At 39.4% G+C, this 19,570-nt stretch overlaps 1 protein-coding gene across 37 annotated transcripts in view; it reads right to left on the bottom strand.

Moving 5' to 3' along the window:
- BLTP1 (bridge-like lipid transfer protein family member 1) overlaps positions 1-19,570 on the bottom strand; it is a 102,223-nt gene that overhangs the window by 49,298 nt on the left and 33,355 nt on the right. For all 37 annotated transcript variants that reach the window (XM_083460286.1, XM_083460297.1, XM_083460320.1 and 34 more), the window contains exons 22-40: positions 19,045-19,221; positions 16,681-16,809; positions 16,013-16,132; positions 15,492-15,772; positions 14,543-14,793; positions 13,841-14,096; positions 12,338-13,181; positions 11,350-11,420; positions 9,405-9,578; positions 7,729-7,849; positions 7,299-7,442; positions 6,836-6,963; positions 6,168-6,370; positions 5,711-5,908; positions 5,413-5,624; positions 4,909-5,060; positions 4,070-4,220; positions 2,821-2,973; positions 2,211-2,451 (exon numbers count right to left, since the gene is read on the bottom strand). In XM_083460286.1, the coding sequence (XP_083316412.1) occupies positions 2,211-2,451; positions 2,821-2,973; positions 4,070-4,220; positions 4,909-5,060; positions 5,413-5,624; positions 5,711-5,908; positions 6,168-6,370; positions 6,836-6,963; positions 7,299-7,442; positions 7,729-7,849; positions 9,405-9,578; positions 11,350-11,420; positions 12,338-13,181; positions 13,841-14,096; positions 14,543-14,793; positions 15,492-15,772; positions 16,013-16,132; positions 16,681-16,809; positions 19,045-19,221 (4,006 nt within the window). The remainder of the gene's footprint in view (positions 1-2,210; positions 2,452-2,820; positions 2,974-4,069; positions 4,221-4,908; positions 5,061-5,412; positions 5,625-5,710; positions 5,909-6,167; positions 6,371-6,835; positions 6,964-7,298; positions 7,443-7,728; positions 7,850-9,404; positions 9,579-11,349; positions 11,421-12,337; positions 13,182-13,840; positions 14,097-14,542; positions 14,794-15,491; positions 15,773-16,012; positions 16,133-16,680; positions 16,810-19,044; positions 19,222-19,570) is intronic.

The raw sequence follows: 19,570 nt of genomic DNA, 5'->3' as shown, positions 1-19,570 counted from the left end.
TTAATTATAGGAGAAATGTAGCCAAGGCTATTGGTTATTGAGGATGCTTATTACTAGGCTGCCCTGTAAGTGCTCATTTACATCTGGTACACAGAATTGCAGACATTTGATTTAAACCCAATTTGAGACCCTAAAATGTAGGCCTGTTGACATTTCAAAGAGTATAATGCATTTCTGAAGACTGAGCTGTTCACATCCATTTTTTTCCTCGTCTCTTTGCCACAACTATAAAGTAGTTTTCCATTTGTATGATCTTTTCACAATTGCCTTTGCATCAAGATCTTCTTTGTCAATTTATGGCAATCTAAGTGAAAAGCTTTATGTAGCAGCATTGTTACGAGTGTTCTTCATATTGTACTTAAGAGACAGCAAAATTACTAAGAACCACAAATATCGATTTGTTGAGTCTTTTCTAATACACACATTTTTCAATAGTTGTGTGGGAAGCAAAATTGTAATTCAATATAGTTACATAATGGTAACAAGACTAGTGTTCAGAACTGCAATATTTTCTTTCTTGTTGGGCTAAAAAGCTTCAGAAGGTGCTGCCAATACTAAATAAGTTTGTACTTGCTTCCAAAGTGTAATATTTGCTGCCAACTTGCACACTCTAGCATAGTTGTCCATTTCTAAACGTTTTGATTAATTCCCTCCCCCCCCCCCCAGTTTTCCCTAACACAAGAGCCGTCTTACAAGTGTTACTTTCTCCATGCCATTAACAATGTGAACAGGAGACAGCAGAGACAAGAAAAATTCATCCAACCGTCCACCTCCCTGTATAAACTGTAGAGCAACTGTCTGCAGCAGGGAACTGGCTCTTCTCATGTAGGTCCATCACGCTCTAGAACCCTGGATAACCAAGATTTTAAAATACTCGAGGATCCTACACAATTAAAATACGCTTCCAGCTGCAGTCACCCTCCAACTCATGTAAGGCAAAAGGAGCAGGGATGAAAGGGATGGGAAGAACATGCTTATCTCTATATGCAATGTTAATCGTGTGGAGAAAGGAATACCTGAAGAATAGAAAAAGACTGCATAACCACTACTAATTAATTCCACATGGCACAAACAACACTTCTGTGTAGGTTGAAATCAAAATATGTTAAAACTGATAAATTTGCAAGAAGAAATGCAATAGCAGATATGTAACTGAACTGAACTGTCCATGCTAACCATATTTTAAATTATTACACACTAAGATCTCATAGAATCATAGAATCATAGAGTTGGAAGAGACCACAAGGGCCATCGAGTCCAACCCCCTGCCAAGCAGGAAACACCATCAGAGCACTCCTGACATATGGTTGTCAAGCCTCTGCTTAAAGACCTCCAAAGGAGGAGACTCCACCACACTCCTTGGCAGCAAATTCCACTGTCGAACAGCTCTTACTGTCAGGAAGTTCTTCCTAATGTTTAGGTGGAATCTTCTTTCTTGTAGTTTGGATCCATTGCTCCGTGTCCGCTTCTCTGGATTCTTGATTCTTAATTGCCTGGGGGCCTGATTCAGGCCCCAAGCAAATTATTCTGGCTCTCCAAGATCACAAATTTTGGTAGCAAAAATGAAAAGTATTAAGTAGACAAAGTTTGGGGGCTTACATCTTTTCACCCAGTCAGCATCCTGATGGGGATGCAAATTTTCAGTCTTCAAATCAATCATTTAATGAGAGGGCAGGGAATCATATGTTCTCCATCTCAACTGATCAGAGGAAGAGTCTGTGTGTCTGTGTATCTGCCTGAGTGCCTTCTGTCCTGTTCTGCATCCTGTGCGTGCACGTTGAGTGCAGCGTAGTCACACCTATTGCTGCCATGCAGCCCACAGAAGGCTGGCCAAAGGTGAATATAGCCCAAAAGGTTAACTATTCCCGTATTAGAGGCTATAAGTTCAGCTTGTGAAGCAACTAAGTTGAGTACCTTATCTAGGGATAAGCAAGGAACATATATACTAGCCTTAAGCATTCCATTCCATAATGAAATATGCAATAGCACACAGAAGGAAAAGACAGAAGCAATTATTATTATTTATTCCCAAAGCAAAGTAGATTAACTTAAAGAAAATAAAACCCAATGTGTGCTTGTGCAACTGACAGTCATTAAATAAGAGGACATTTATGGAGTGGGAAAGAAGAAAGAAGAAAAAGAAAAGTTTGACACAATACATTTACAGAAGCAAGTTAAGCTGAGAAAGTGTAGCTGAAATACAAAGATACCTGCATCGAACTCAAATTCTGCTCCGTCAGCACTCGTGTCACTTTGAAGACCACCTCCATTGTCTAGGCCAAAGCCATCCTCTTGCTCATGGTGTACAGTTGACTGGAGTTTCATTGGCTGAGCCGGCCTATGTAAACTCACCCCTTTGAAGGCTGGCGTTACCACAATGAATTTCATCCACTGTCTAGCAAGTGCAATGAGACCTTTCTTTAATGTCACCAGAGCAGGAAGGCCATCACTCTAGAAGACAAACACATAGTACATTCGAAAAACAAATTCAAAAACTGGAACTACTTTTAGGCTGTAAAAGGGGGACCCAACCAGGGTATGCAAGGAGCCAACCCATACGTCTTTCAGACAACAGATCCTACCAGCTAGCCCACAAAAAGCCCAGCTGGGATGGACCTTCAAGTTCTTGATTTTATTAAAAGAAAACAAGGTTTATTTTTTCCTTTTATCTTACCACATTAACGTCTCTGTGCTATTTCAATAGAACACTTCATGGCCAAAGCAATTCAGACACTTGAAAACATACAGGTTTGGGCTAGGAAATTTAAGAAAACAACTTCCACTTAAATACATTTGTAAACACATGACAAATTAGCTTACCATAGTTGCATCTTCAATGATGGAATAGTTTGCTTGATGAAGATAGTGGTGCAGTATATTACACAGCAAACAAGAAGGATTTTCTTGTAGGTAACGGGCTAATTTAGTCAGTCTGTTGTACTTGCTTCTTAAAGGAAAGTGTATGCTTTTGTTCTGAACATATAAAAGTGGTTACATTTATTAAATTCACTGATTCAATACATCAGAATACATCAATACACAACACATTACAAATCTAGCACCAGGCCTGCACATATTGTGCATATACCAAAACCTAGATACAGAATTATATTAGGATTTTACTATTTAAAGACATTACCATTTTAGCAACATTGTAATATTTCATTATTTTTGATTGATGTTAAAACAGAAGGTTGACAAAACTTAACTTCTTATGCATTTCACATTATATGAAAACTACAGAAAACAAATAAACCTAACAACATGTTTTGTGGACCCACAATTTCTTTGTCGAGTACAAATCCCTAGTCTTTCAATCTCTTCCTATAGGACCCATGCTGATGTTTCCATGTGGTTTTACTCCTTTTCGGCTGAATTCATTTGCATGTCTAGTATTCATCTTCTACCACAGCCACATCAGTACATGACAAAATACTAAGTACTCAAGTACTGCAATTAGTAATGAAAATCATTATGCAATCAGAATAAATTAAAATACAAGTCACCTGAGCACCAAAAAGCATTCATTCTGTTTCTGCAAGGGTCACCCCTAATAACAATTTGAGATGCATGGAAAATGTAATGATATATCGAGTAATGTTTTGGCCTGGTTTCATATGATAGCCTACTAATGAAATATTAGGGCTAGATATAACTACTGTAAGGCAAATAACTAGTTCAAAGCCACATGCAGAAGTACAGTAGAAGTGTTAATATCTGGCCAGAAAAAAGCATTCAGCACTGTTCCAGTACTTTCCAGGGTTCAGGTATTTGAATGTAGAAGTACAATTATTTTTAAAAGACAAAGATGCCAATATCAATATCAATATCCATTTCCAGAGCGGCATTATAATATTCGCATTTGCATTCTGTTTGTCCTCCAAGATAGTATACATGAGGTTATTCCATGTATTCCAAAGGAACAGGCTAGGAAAACTATACTGAGCTAAGAAGTGTTTGCAACTATGAACCCAGAAGGGCCTGCCAACACACTTCTGAAAATTAAACCACTTTTAAAGGAAGTAGTGATGCACTTAATTGTTTATCTATTCATCAACAACACACCCACCTCTAAGGCTTCGGTCATTATACAGCCCATGACAGCACAAACTCGTAGCGTTCCTTCTGTTTCTAATTTGTTTAAGGAGGACTTCACTTGATCAATAGGAAGAAGCCAAGCACCAACAGCAGGAGTTGCTGTGCTTAGAAGGTTCAGCTGCCTGTTGGGGGGGGGGGAATCAGATATAAAAGTATAATTTCACCTTCCTTCAACTCTGGTGATTGAATATGGAATTTCCATTTAAATATTCTTTAACTGTACACTTGAAAGGTTTAATTGAAACCCAGCTTTCATCTGTACCTATTAGGAACCCAATCCAAAACCAGCTCATATAAAGCATGTTAAGTTCCAAAAGTTTATTATAGACTTAGCAATGCAGATCAAGGAGACAATGCTAGCGAGCAATGCCAAATTTGGATAATTATGAACTGAGGTAATCGTTAAGTAGACCTTTGTTATGACAATAACTACCTACTGCAACAGTTGACGTGAAAGCTCCTCAGCTCAGGAAACTCAGGCGAGGAGCTTGATCTGGATCAAGGCCCTAGCATGGATAGCTTGGGGGCTTTAACTCTTTGTCTCCTGCTAGGATCCTGATCTAGAATGCCTGCAATTTGCATAGGAAGAAAGGTTTAACTGGGAGTTGGGGAGTTCCCTCACCCGATACAAATTACAGACATTGAGGGGAGACTCTTCTGGACTGAGAGCACATCAGGGCCCCCATTTGTGTATGTGGAGGGGGGGGATCCTGTACTTTAAGGCAAAGATACATAGCTAACATACCATGTGGTTTGGCCTAAAAGACTATAGCACGCAGCCTGAATACTCTAAAGTGGAAACCACCGTACCTTGAAAATATATGGGCAGGTGAACGCACATTTGTAGGAGCAGCAAAACTGAACCAAATTTCTTTGATTGTCAATTTCATGCTACAAGAATCAGGTGGAGGTGGCCTTAGAGGGTGGTCTTTTTTCAGATCATCTGATTCAACCCCTTCATCCTATATAAAAAAGATAAAGGGAAGAGAGAAGAAAGAAAGGTGCAAGATAAATTTGTTTTTCAGAATGGAAGAAATGCTTCCAGCTCTTTAAAATATTCTGAAAGTGCTCGTGGATTGCATGCTTTCCCAGTGGGATGCATCCAAAGTGAGCAATGGCAGGAAAATCAGATCCATTTAGCAAATAAGAAAATGTGTTGCTACCCGAACAAGAGCAATAGAAAACATGCCTTGTACTGTTAAAACGGAAAGGGGTCAAACTATCGCAAGAGGTTATTTATTTATGATTACTTTGTCAAAATCAGTATATATATGTATATGTATGTATATAAAGAAAAAAGAAAACATGTCTCACCTGCTCATCTGAAATGGAATTTGGATGAGTGTCTGATGCAGCACTTAACTGATCACAGGGGAGATTTTCGTCAGAGACATCCGTATTGTAACCACTACCGGTTGGAGAATCAGAAGAATTGTTGGATGCAAGCAATCCACCCCTTTCTGCAGCTGAAGATTTACCCATGTTCCCAAATGTACTATATAAAACAGCACCAGACTGTCTGCCACCTAGAAGTATAAGAAAGAGGGAAATGTTGGTTTGCTCAATTTATTATGTTAGGGCACAAAAGAAATGGTCCAATATGTTGCTTTACCTTTTATTGTCAAGTTTTCGATTCCACACTCAAACATTATCCAGCCCCATTTCTCTTGGCTGGGACCTATCCGTGTTACATCTGGAACTGCCTGATGATCCGTTTCATCTACAAATGAAAAGTCGTCCAACTCTTCCAATGTGAAAAGGACTTTTGATTTTTCAAAAGGAATCGCTGTTATGGCACAGGTCCCAATATCTGCAGGGAGGAAAATATTGTTGATATCAGTATAGCTGTCCAGTAAAATGTTATTTATTTCATTTGTGGGAATGTAGATACAGTTCAAGACAGAAGACTAGAGCAGTGCACATTTTAGGCCATTGTGCTATGGCTAGATGTTATTCCAACAGTGAAAATTTGCTGCAATGAGTAAATTTTAACAAGAAATGGGTAATGCAGTTCTGATAAGTGTTTCGTAGTGGAAACTCTTTGAAACTAGGATTACAAGCAAGTTTACCTGCTGTATCAAGGCCCCTGAGTTGCCCATGAATACGGTGAATATTAAGCTTTGCTGCAATTTCTTTTCCTTTCTCTGCTCCAGCATTTGATCGCAGAGAACCAGAAGACTGAGGCTGCATTTTATTGGTATGGACATACTTGTCAAAAGTTACGGAGCTTCTCCTCGTTTCGGTACTGTTTGGATTTTCTTCAACAACACCCCTTTTAAATAAAAAGGAAATATTTTAGTTGTTTCTTAATTTGTACCATCAGCAAACATATTTACAATTCAAGTGCTTTTGTTGCCTAAATAAATGCTAATAGCAAACAACAATAACTGATCAGGGCAATCAGGTGAAAGTCATAGTTCTCACAGTCACTACTGCAAGATACACACCACAAGTCTGCCCTATATAGTCTAATATGAAATGCCTATCATACATAGGACAAGCTGGTTAAACCGTTTTTAACGTATTCATAACGTTTTCCCCAGAAATCTACACTGCACTCATTTTGAGAAAATCTGGAATGATTTGAACCCATTCCTTTCTTTTTCCATCTCAGTTTGAGACTTAATTTCTAATTTAGGAAGAAGTCGCTATCAAGAAATTGCTTGACGGGAAGTTTATTAAGATCTGCTATGTGACTACACACAGACCCTATGAATTATAAAAGGTACTCCCTTACCTGTTCATACGAACCTGTGTAGCAATCCTATCAAAACACAAAGCCACTAAAGAAACATGGGTAACATTTTTGCTTGCAGCTGTGCCTGACGATTCTTCCACTGACGCTTGCAGTAAACACAAGTTTACCTACAAAAAGCGATCCAAAAGAATAATGAAAACCTTTACCGTGTTCTTTAAGGATATAAAACAAGGCTTACTTTTCATCCCACTGAATCCAGAAAAATCAACAACAACCTGAATATCACTTCACCCAAATGCTGCTAAAATAACAATGTTAACTGAACAGCCAAACTATCTTGTCTGAAGTGGGATCAAGAAAAATGGAGTGTCTTGTCCCCACACAGCTCTCCATTTTATGCCTTGGTGCCCCACTCCATGCTGCTGGCACAATAAGATACAACATTAAGCTAATGCATAAAATTACCCGTCTTGCAAGTTTACTTGGTCATATTGCTTGTTACCTTGGGCAGTGAAACATTGGCTTGAAGACCTTTAATGGTCACATTATCTTGCTTGAGAGAAAGATTTGTCTGTGTTTTTACTTGTGTTGTTCCTGCAGCAGGGGTTTCTATTTTTGTTCCTCTGATATCCTGCTTGGAGGACAGCTGGGGAGAAAGTGATGCCAGTTAGTGCTCCGTTTAGCCCGTTTAAGCTAGCAGAAGTAAAAATGGCACATAATTCAGAAAGTTCAGAAAGATCTTTTAGGGCAGGAACTAAAGCAAAATAACATAATCAAAAGCTGTGGTGTCTCTCCCCGTTCTGAAGCAGACCACTACTACTTACAAAAGAGAGACAGAAACAAACATCACCATGGCTATTTCCTTTCCAACCCCACCTTCTGTGAATAAACCTTATGCATTTAGTAAAGATACTATGACATAATAAACATACATTTTCTGAGAAGGTTGTTTTTCTGTTCTGTACAGCTTCTCTGAGGACCTTACAATGTAAATCATCCACAATGGCTGCAGGGTGACACGTGCAAGCGCAGTGAACCATTGCCTCTATATACCTGTAGGAAAATTAGTTCAAAACAATCTCATTCATAAGAAATAAAATCAAGACACGAACCATACATAGGTTACAAACATTTATTAGCTTATCTTCTAAAGAAAAATATGGGTGCGGGTGGGGACGATGGGAAGGGGAGAAACTGAAGCAAGTTGAGTCTAAACCTTTTCTCTAAAACCATTTGCCAGTTCTGAACCTAGACATTTGATTCTGGCAACTGATCAAATTTCCACAAATATTAGGTTCTCCTACAAACACCAAGCAGGAGTCTTGTGCTTCCTCAATACATGGGAAGCCCTCCAATCAATCCTTGCAAAGAGACAATAGTGATCTGCTTTTGTGGGTCCCTTTCCTTAACTAAATTTCACCTTTGGCAGCCGTATGCTTCTCCCAACCTTTTATGGTCTGGCAGAACATGGGATAAAGGGGTAGGGTCTCTGTCAGGATCAGAACAAGTCAGTGTGTTGCATCACTGGAGTGTGGCACAACACGAACATTTAAGCCTTGGCATGTGCTACAAATTATCTTCCTATATTCTTAAAAACGGAATGTGTTGTCACACGCTGCAGTTCACTTCGCTTGCCAACAGCCAGTCATATCAACATGAGGAAGGGCAGGTAGGCCCAAGCAAGCTGTTTAACAGAGAGAGGCCCTTCACCTAGCGGTTTAGCAAACTATTGTGCAAAGTGCTTCCCTATTCCTTAAAAAGGGTGTGGGACAATAGGGGAGGGGCTTGGGTCAAGCTGGAGAGGGATAGGCAAGGGGGTGGATAAGGTATAAAAGGAGGAGGTTGGTAAGGTGTGGGGGGAAGGGAAATGGGGTAGGAAGGGTTGGTGAGCAGAGCAAGCAGAAGTGGCAGCCTCTCATTAATACTGGTGTTTTGCAACCACAGTATTTCGACCATGCAAGAGGGAGAGATATCTCTAGTTCCAGTGAGACAGATAAGAAAGGACATTGAAGTGATCCTTATTTGGCTGCAACTCATTTCTTAAAATATGTCAGGCTAGCTTCCTGTGATGAGGCAATAGCCTGGGTGATCGGCCATTAAGGGAAACAAAGGAGAGAGGCTTTGTGTGAGATGGCAAATGGGTGACCCACTCCCCCAGCTTAGTTAGTTAGAAGTTGAACCCAGAGTTTGGAGCTGAGAGTGCAGAGAGGTGGCCTAGAGTAAAGCAGCAAACTGTTTGAATCCAAGGCTGTGGCTATTGGAGAAACAAGACCCTTTTGGGGTGTTGATGCTGTGAACTGCTCTATTATAGGCTCAGGTTGTATATATGTATAAATAAATCATATATCCTAAAAACATCATAGTTGCCGCCGTGCCTCATTTGCAAAAGGAAACATGAACCCTGGGTAAGCACCTGGAACCTCACACCACTCAGAGATTGGGCTGACATGCAGCATTACTTTACCATGTCAACATGGAGGTTGGTTATCCTTGACCATTTGAAGCACAAAAACAACACCATGACTTGTGCTACTGCAACAGGCCCATATAGCTATTTGCTATAAGTTCAGACTGTTAGGTTCATTCTTCTCCCCAAAATGTGAAATACCTGTCTAAAGCTTCTGCTACAAGAGGCGTGAGAACTACATCCACAGTTCCTTTTATTTCCACAATAGCTGTTGTTCGTGTCTGGGAAACTGGGTGATCGAGCGTCCATTCTTCCGTTATTGTTTCATCATCTGTATTATCAAGGATTTTCTTATCCAAGGGAGTATACGGGTTACTAAACAAACAAAAGTACAAATTATTAGTTTTTAAAGAAAATATGCAGCTGCTTTCTATTGTTACTTGATACAGCAGAATTTATTAGAAGCATTTATTTGGCTAACCCTCTTTTCAAGATACAACTATCTTGCAGTGCTAAGAGCACAAGGTGAGAGAGTTTAATAAGCTGTCTAATTTGAAGAATGGCAGGTGTTCACACAAGGCCAATTCAATCACAAAGATAAGAATCCCAGTAAGACTGCAGCATTGGCACATTTATTTGTTGGGTGTTTTCTCAAATGACTAGCTTAACCTAACCTCAAAAACATATTTTTGGTTCATAATTCAGTGATTCGTAAATAAGGATGTAGTTTATGCTGTCAGTTCAGGACATTAAAGGCATAATTGCTTTAGCCAATTAGCAAGTGCCTTTAGTCACAATATAAATCAGAGATTACTAGTACCCACGGGGCACATATACTTCTTTTGTCTCCTTCAGTATTTCCTAGAAGACTCAGCCCAATATGACTAATGAAATGTACTACAAAGCATTACACAGACATTCAAAGGGGAAAAGATGCTAGGGAAGAAATGTGGGTTATCTAAAGAGAGCTTGCAAGCTTTATGCTTCAAAGAAATCCGAGTACAATCTCAACAGTGTCAGCATTAAACAGCTTCTACATGCTGAGTTGTACATGACTGCATGCATTATGGAAAGCAAACTGCAAGTGACTAGTATGCATGAGATTATTAACAGCTCCAATGACTGAAATTTGTTTTGAAAGCAGCATGCCTTGATTCATCATCATAAACAAGCTACCCTGAATGAGAAATTTTTAATCGGGAACAAAAGTAAGGAAAATGACACATAAGACTCTCACATTTACACAGTCTGGCACCACTTATCAAGCCTGTGCATGCTTTTTATCTGTCAGATGGTAGAATGTTTCACAATCATTTCCATAATCCCCTGAAAAGCCATTTGTGCTTAGAGCAGATAGCCAATGGGGAGGTACACTTTGCTCTTTAGTCTAACAGCATCAAACTGCAAGGATATTTCAAAGCAAACAGAATTTTAACACAGGGATCATTGGAAAGGAACAGGAAAGACGTCTATCTCTGATTCAGCACCATACTTTGAGAGATTCTGGAAAGCAGAAGCATGTTTAATGATGCCCTGGTCTTATAGATCAGTATAGTCCTTACTGCAAAATGGGGGAAATTGTTCAAACTGGTGAAGACTCAAAGAAAAAGAATTATTTCCCATACAGTGGTACCTCGGGTTAAGAACTTAATTCATTCTGGAGGTCCGTTCTTATCCTGAAACTGTTCTTAACCTGAAGCACCACTTTAGCTAATGGGGCCTCCTGCTGCCGCTGCGCTGCCGCCACACGATTTCTGTTCTCATCCTGAAGCAAAGTTCTTAACCCGGGATACTATTTCTGGGTTAGCAGAGTCTGTAACCTGAAGCGTCTGTAACCCGAGGTACCACTGTATCAGCCTATTTTTAAGATTCCCTTCTTATATGCTTCAAGCAGCATGGAAGCTGCTTGAGTGGTGTGCAAATCCATGGTGTGCATGGGAATATGAGACAATTAGCATCTCATTCAGAAGAAGGGTGGCAACTGGGTGGGAAAGATTCAGCCCTGTTGACATGGTCATGGTTTTTACATATACCCTTTTGTAGTGTAGGGCTGCATCCAACAGAAGCAGTGCCACCGTCTTTCAAGTGCACAGGAAGGGAACTTGATTTTTACAATATAACAAACATATTGCAATTTGTTACTCACTTAGATGTTGATCCTGTAAACTGCATACCTCTGTCCAGGAGAGCATTCGCTGTGAGACCCTGCTTAACAATCTAGAAGAGAAAATTTCTTATTACTTCTGTTCTAGGGGTTTTAACCTTACAACCCATATAGGAGTTTAACATGCAATATCCTATTTGTATTTCCCCTATCACTATGAACACTGCTACATGTGTACATTTGACTTTACAGTTGAATTTACAGCTGAAATCTGCACTGATGATACAGATTTGTTAAAAAGCAAACAAACAAGAGCACCACATAATTCCACGTTATACTTTTAAAAACATTGCTTGAAAGCAACACAAGGGGTCAGTGTGTCTGGATGTTAACCAGGAGGTTGGCTGATTCGAGCCCACCAAGATACGGTTGTGGGCAGGATTCCTGCACTGCAGGGGTCTGAACTAGATGATGCTTGGGGTAACTTCCAACTATACAATTCTATGATTCTAACAAGACACATAAGTCTTAAGTGTTCAATGGATCGATACTTTGTAAAGATGTTACACAAAACCACATATTTAATAGATACAAAACGCCCTGACTGAATCTTGAAATAGAAACCCAATTAGAGCACTTCTTCATGAAAATCAGTCTTGTGAACACTTTGAAGAGATTTACAACAGAATATTGCAGCTCTTGTTTACTGATTCACAATTCAAACAAAATGTACGTATGGCTGTGAAGGACTGAAGTGAATTGTTTTTTGGTAAAGCAGGTATGCTAACCATTTAACAGACTGCTATGTAATTATGTATCTAACCCTAACTCATTCCCATTTCCCAAGTTACAACTTTAATTCCAACACACTTATCCATGATAATTATTTTATATAACATTAGCAAGTCATTTCAAAGTTCACCGTAACAAAGATTCACTAAAACTATGCACTCCCCATGCATTTTTTACAACCCATTCAAGTGCTTGCTTTCCTTTAAATTGATTTCAAATTCACTGTGCTATTTTTTACCTTAAAGGTTGGGACAGAAAGCTGTTCAAAAGATGAGGAACTTTCCTCACTAGTCGGAGTGTCAAGATCTAAAGGGCGATGTAAGGATGATTTAGAGGTTCTTTTGTTTGTTGGATGTTTGACTGACCAGTTAACCACTTGGTACTGGGTAAGGTAACTTTGGTAGCAGTTCATGACAGGCTGCTGGGAAGTAATTTGCTCATTCTCTGGAGCCTTCTCAGCTTCTATGACATATAAATGCTCTACAAGTTCATCTTCTACTCCCAAAGCAGAAACAAATGACGCTTGGGAGGGATGAGTTTTTATTGGTATGACCTTTGGATCGTGACTAGTTTCTCCATGCAATGTAGTAGTCAAGGGTCCTTCTACACTGTGATAGATTGAGCCTCTCCCATAATCAATTTGCTTGGCTTGCTTTCTCTTCTTTTTTCTCCCAGGATACGTTCCTGGACCCTCGTCGCTGCTTATGGGTTCAAAGTCCTCAGCTGCTGAAAAGTAGGCTTCGCTATCAGCCATTGACATGCTGGAGTCCATGGAGCGATACTGATGAAATGAATTTGAGTCTGCAGAAGGGGTATATGGGAATGAACCAAAGCTTCTCCTTTGCTTTGGAGAGTCTAAGACATTTTCATCACTGCGGGAGACATCACTGCTGAACTGCACACCAGCTGGAACAGGTTGCTTATCTCCATAGAAGGCTGCAGTAAGACTTTTGGTACTTCCAAGTCGAGTAGAACATACTGATGCTTGCCGTTTCAAAGGAGATCTAAGAGGAGATTGTCCAACAGGTCTCTCTTGGAGGTTAGGAGATACAGGACTACTTTCCGAACCTTCTGCTGCAGAACTAGAAGGGGGAGAAAACATTCTTCTCAATAATGATACACATGTTCTCTATAATAAGAAGAAACTTTCCAGTTGAACAGTGGAATATGAATGATTTGAAGAAATAAATTTGCATATAATCCATAATCACGGGATTCACAAAAGATTACAATAAATGATTAAACAAAGGTCACAATTCCACAAACTGTGGCACCTGCTAAAGTCCCAATTTATTTTCAATGTATCTTCAGTATACAGTATATAATGGACTGGACAGTAGCCACTATATATAATCCATACACAGTATAAGCTAATGGTTCCTCTCTCCTGCCCTTCACTCCTCCAGTGCTCTACATAGCAAGGAAGCAACAAGTCTAGACTTGATGGGTAGCATCAAAATCAGCCATTTTGTCAGCACTAGGATTCCAACCTGCGCCAAATAACTTTACCCCTCCTCTCCTTGTCCTCCCCAAATCTGCTCTGGAGTGTTGGGGAGAAATCCAGAATAGATATAGGGAGCACTCATAGGGGGGATGAATGCTGCCCACAAGGAAATCTTTGCACTGCTGGAACAAGTTAGTTGGGTACTATCTGTTGCTAGCTTTGCCACAAATGTTTTTACGTTCTATAGCCAAAGCTTTTGTTGTGTAGTAAATGAACATTGAGAAGCAGCATATTCACCTTCCATGGGCATCTTCTCTTTTTGCACCTGCCAAGAACTCCTTTTGCCCCAAGTGGTCTTCAACAGCGGAAGAAGGGCTTTCTCTATCACCTGCAAGCAAGGGGAGTGCAGCGCTAGAACTACTATTCTCTTCTGAAGAGGAGGAAGAACTATGAGATCGTAGCGGTACTTGTAAATTCAGGTGCTGAGATTTTCTTTCTTCTATTCCCACAGTTCGGCATTCCCAATCTTTCCTTTTAATGCCATTTGCCTTGCCTAAGAACAAAGCAAGAAAATATTGTATACAAAACAGTCAATAATAAAGGTATCAGCACTTTCCCTTTGTTCTTGGTAAAAAGGATTTGAGGAGCAAGTACATATATGTTTTATTTGTAATTTTTGTAGAAATTGTAACAAGCTATCCATGAATCAACCCAGTTACCAATTTGGAATATTTTTTTACAGTACAACACATTATCATCTCCAATATTAGAAACTAGGCATACCAATTTAATTATATATGTAGCAATAATCATAACATCAACAGTATTTCAGTGACATCTCTTTATATCACTTTCCCCTAAATAATGGCTATTTTATTTATGCCACTAGCTAGCTAGTGTTAAATGGGAAATTATTTACTATGATGCTAAATAATCTCCAAAATATATTAATATTTTGTCAAGTATATGCATTTGTACAGACACACACACACTAATTACCATCCATAATTTTGGGAAGCTCTTTGGTAATAATCCATTCTCCAGGCTGTAGCAAAGATTGTCCATAAAACATATCTGATTCGGCACTTGTACTTGAAAAAGCAGAGCTACTTGAGGGTGTCAGCTCTTCAAGCTTGAAGAAGTCTAATCCTGAAACTGTGCCACCAAAAAACCTACAACCTCCAAGACAGCCACACTTGTTCTTACTTCTCTTATTCTTTGTATTATCATCTGGCCATAAAAACCATAACCTACAAAAGAAAAGGTAACATTTTAAAAAGAGGCATATTTTAATTCAATGGAATAATATGATTCCAAGTGCTACTAGCCTCCAAACTTTCACAGAAATTGAGGCTAATTATTTCACCCATTTAGCCAAACAAGCAAATTAATCTGCACAGATTAAGAAGGCTGGGTTGGATGTTTTTTAAAAGCAGACAGGTGCTTAAGGAAGCCAACTGTCACTAAAAATAATGGGAGCGTGCCTCTAAAGCAGCGGTTCTCAACCTGTGGGTCCCAGATGTTGTTGGACTACAACTCCCATCATCCCTGAGCTCTGGCCTTGCTAGCTAAGGGTGATGGGAGTTGTAGTCCAACAACATCTGGGGACCCACAGGTTGAGAACTGCTGCTCTAAAGACTTAGGCTATGGCATGGGGGTTGCAGCATAAAATTAAATTACCCCACTCCCCAAAAATCCTTGTCACTAACTCTCATGGTTTAGTACATCAACTCCTAAACATGGAGCCCATTAAATCACAATGACAAAATTCTGCCTTAGTATATTTATTCTAGTTATTAGCAAAGTACTTAAGATTTATTCATGCAAAATCCTAAATATAAGCATTTCACTTGTGCATCATTCAATAGCCCATTAAGCATGGCCACATTTTCACTTTTAGACCCATATGACTACTTAAAGACATTTTTTCACCTGTAGCTTCTCTTACCTCTTAGTTCTGTTATCATGAGTTTCCAAAAAATGTCTCTGTGCTTCATGCTTAGAATGGTGATCTGCTGCTAAAGCAACATCAGCAGTGATAAGGCCCAAATTGACTGACCCTGCTTCTAGCCAATATGCTCTCCGCAGCACTGCAGGCTGAAGGCCAACTCGGCAACTGTTCACTTGCTCAATGTATTGTCGTAGCTGGACGTCTTGAATGGCAGCACTTACACCTTCACCAACAGACTGATTGTGGAGGTTACAATTGGCAAGGCGTACAGCACCCATCTAAAAGTTAAAGAGAGAGAAAATATCAGTAGGTAGCAGTAAAAAGTCTGCCTCTCCCCCTACCCATGATAAATGAAATTTGGATGGCATTACCCATGTCCCTCCCTCCTCAAGCACCTCCTTCCCAAGCACATTATGTAATAGCAACAGCTTATTCTTTTAAAGAAAAGTGTAAAATAATGTTTTAGAATTACAGTACTACAGAAATGAAGGGTCATGAGATATGAAAAGAACACCTACCTTTATATTAGTGGCACAACCATGTTCTACAACGTATATATCTGCCCCATCTACTGCAAGTCGTGTCATAGTGTACTTTAATGCATCTGATGTTGGACAAGGGCCTGAGATGCAACTTATCTAAAGAATATTTGGAACAGAAAACACAATTATGCAAAGAAAAGAAAAGAAAAGAAAAGAAAAGGACATAATTACATATTCTCCTTGGTATCATTTAAAAGGCATGAGAACAGTGATTATTCTTCTGCAAACTGTGGAACATGCGAACAGGATTTCCACCTTCTAAACAGGAAAACTGGTGTCCTGGGAAGGGGGTGTCTTACTTTTCTGCATAATATCTTAACTTTTTAAGAAATCCCTCTCTTCCATATTGCCATTTTGAATGCTGCAACTGCATTTCTGTTTTCCACAAAAAGGGGAGGCATGGATTTAAAGAATTTATTTATTTCAGAAGCTTGCATCAATCTAGTTTATGAATTCCAATGTGTACAAAGTATTTCACCCATTTCATGAGCAAGTGGCAGCAATGGTGGTGGGGGAGGGGCTTCGCCACAACTACTAATAAAGCTGGAAGGGCATTAACCTCCAAATGTTCACCTATTTCTTACATGACCAATTTATCTTACCAAAATATAGCTAGAAAATATCAGATTGTAGCTAGGCTTTACCTTCGCTTCACAGAAGCGGCGATCAATTCCATGCTGACATATGATTACAGATTTCGGCCTTTCCAGTTCAAACTCACGGCACGCCACATGAAACACAAATGTCTGTCCCCATTCGAGCAGGCACGCAAGCTGCAAAAAGGTAAGAACACGTTGACTACAGTGAAACAGTCATTAAAATTGAAGGTTTTCATAACTATTTGAAAAATGACCCAAGAAACTGAACTTTCATGGCTTCCGATCCTTGCAACTGATTCTACAAAATGAGCTCAAAATCTTGCCCTTATAATTATCGTTGTAATGACATACATCCTAGGTCTGCAAAAAGGGAAAGGGCATCATACAAGGTAGCTTTTGAATGCAAGCTGCCAGGTGTAGTCAACAATTATTACCAACTATTTGCTATAGAGTTTTAACTCACTTGTACAACAGACTTGTGCTTGTGTAAAGGTGGCTTCACCTACCGCTCCCCCCCCCCATAGCCCCCCTGCATTTCCCAAATATCTGATGCAGAGATTTGGGGGACTATCCACAACAGGTAGGATGGGACAGGGGCTGCAACGAGGAGTAGGAGGAGGTGTGAAAGTCCCATCGCACCCTCTTTTTATAAATTGCATTTGTTTGACTCCAGGTTTGTTTCTTTGTTTAAATCCTTCAACCAATAACTTCTACTCTTCATATTCACACTAAAGAAGCACACAGGAAAAACTGGAAAGGATCAACAAATGGAACATTAAAATTGAAAAACACGCTGCTTGTTCAAAGCTGCTTAAGTTGCATGACAACCAACGTATTGATTCACATGTTAGTCGAAGTATTTGCCAAAATACACATACAAAATAACTGGACTTTTAATTTTAAAAAAGTAATTTCAGCTGGAAAAGAGGCCTATGGACTTTCCATTCTAGTTTTTATACACATAATATATTCAGTTATAACAAGCTTCTTATCCCTAGAGAGTATGAAGCAGCACTTTGTTGAGAAATCTTTTTAGTAAGCGTATTATTGTGAACAACTTTGCTGTTCTCACTGAAAATATATTTCACAGAAACTGAAGTGCTAAACATAATGGCTTCTCATGCAACATTTAACTACTGTATTTTTTGCTTTATAAGACTCACTTTTTCCCTCCTAAAAAGTAAGGGGAAATGTGTGTGCATCTTATGGAGCAAACGCAGGCTGTGCAGCTATCCCAGAAGCCAGAACAGCAAGAGGGATTGCTGCTTTCACTGCGCAGTGATCCCTCTTGCTGTTCTGGCTTCTGGGGTTCAGAATTTTTTTCCCCTTGTTTTCCTCCTCCCAAAACTAGGTGCGTCTTATGGTCTGGTGCATCTTATAGAGCGAAAAATACGGTACTTCATAAAAAGGGGGGGGGGATGACGTTCATATAGAAAAAGTAAGAATGTATTCAACATGCAAGTTCACCACAAGCCTCTTTCTTCAAGTCTTTTTACAAGGTGTTTTCTCCTATGCAATCAGAACCTAAACTGCCATGAACAAATGAGAACCTCAACGTTATCTACAGTAGATTCCTGAAAAAAAGGAACACAAAAGCTGACAGTGCTTTATCCACCTTTGTTAAGTTTTACTAATTCAGTCAGATTTAAAGAACTTGGCTTAAAAAAATATATATTGTGTGGATCCAAGCCAAGTAAATTAAAGCAAACCAAACAAAGGTGCATGTGGAAGCTATTTGAAATTCCTGATGCTTTTCTTCTTAAACTGTGGATAAACAAAGAACTAAGTCTAACATTTTGAGGTTTAAAAATCTGGACCAACATTTACAGTCCATGTACTTCTCTTTCTTTCTTTTCCTTCTTTCTCTCTATCTAAAATTCCTCCCTTGATTATCATTTTGGAATTTCAATTCATTTTAGATAGAAACAATCATGTGAATATTCCCTTCAATATCTGGTGTTTCAGAAAAACAGCAAGGAAGCCTAAAATTAGTGACCTAACTTGCAGAATCATAACCTAGTTTAATAAAGCCAGGATATGCAAAAGTTTCAGGGACTCACATGCCACCCTTTCATGAGAGCAGGAAAACAAGCCAGAAAGCTGCACTCAACGAACACTTTCCATTACATGCAAACCATGAGTTTTGATGGTTTCCGAGCAAACCAGGATTCATAAGCCAACTTTAAATAATGGCTTCATAGTCTGGCTTGTTTGAAAGCCATTAACCATAGTTTCCTAGATTGCATTAAATGGGAAGTTATGATTAACTGGGACTTCCTGACTTGCGTCTCTGCCCATGTGAAGAAAGGAGGTATAGGAGCTGTATATGGCTTAGCGTGTTTGGATCAGGCGCTTGGTTCATGCTAAGAAAACAGTGCACACGTTCAGATCCAAAGCTATGAGGCATACCTGTGGAACTGTAACTTTAGATGTCAGGCTCCCAGCTTGCACATCAATCAACCATGCATATTCTAAAGAGTCAGCTCCCAGAGGCAGCCCTTCTGCTGAAAACATAGCATGGGCCCTTAGCTGCAGACCTGAAAGGCTCATATGACCCTCACGAAGAACTTCATCCACACTGGGCCTCTGTGAAGAATAAAAGACTGGTCATGTGGGGGAGAAAGCCCACTAAAATAAGCCTGCTTTACCTGGCTATGGATTAATATTTTGCAACTATGCAATAGTGTTGCTCTTCTTTTGAAATAGAAAAGCAAATGTTTATAGGTTCATCAGATGCATGTAAGCTATAATTTTGTCAAAATGCACAAATTAGATCAAGATGCTTATGACTCTTACTTATTTTGTTTACCTATGGCGAACAAAATAAACAGTTTAAAACAATTAATATGAGTTAAGGTTGCTGAAGCAACACATCTTTATGGAGAAAAAACATGGTTGTAATGAGCGACATATAATAGTGTCATCCCTCATGCAC

Source organism: Podarcis liolepis (assembly GCF_965112155.1).
Source record: "Podarcis liolepis genome assembly, chromosome: 9".
Classification (NCBI taxonomy): domain Eukaryota; kingdom Metazoa; phylum Chordata; class Lepidosauria; order Squamata; family Lacertidae; genus Podarcis; species Podarcis liolepis.
Note: the sequence above shows the minus strand (reverse complement) of the source record. Positions and strands in the feature narration are given on the sequence as shown.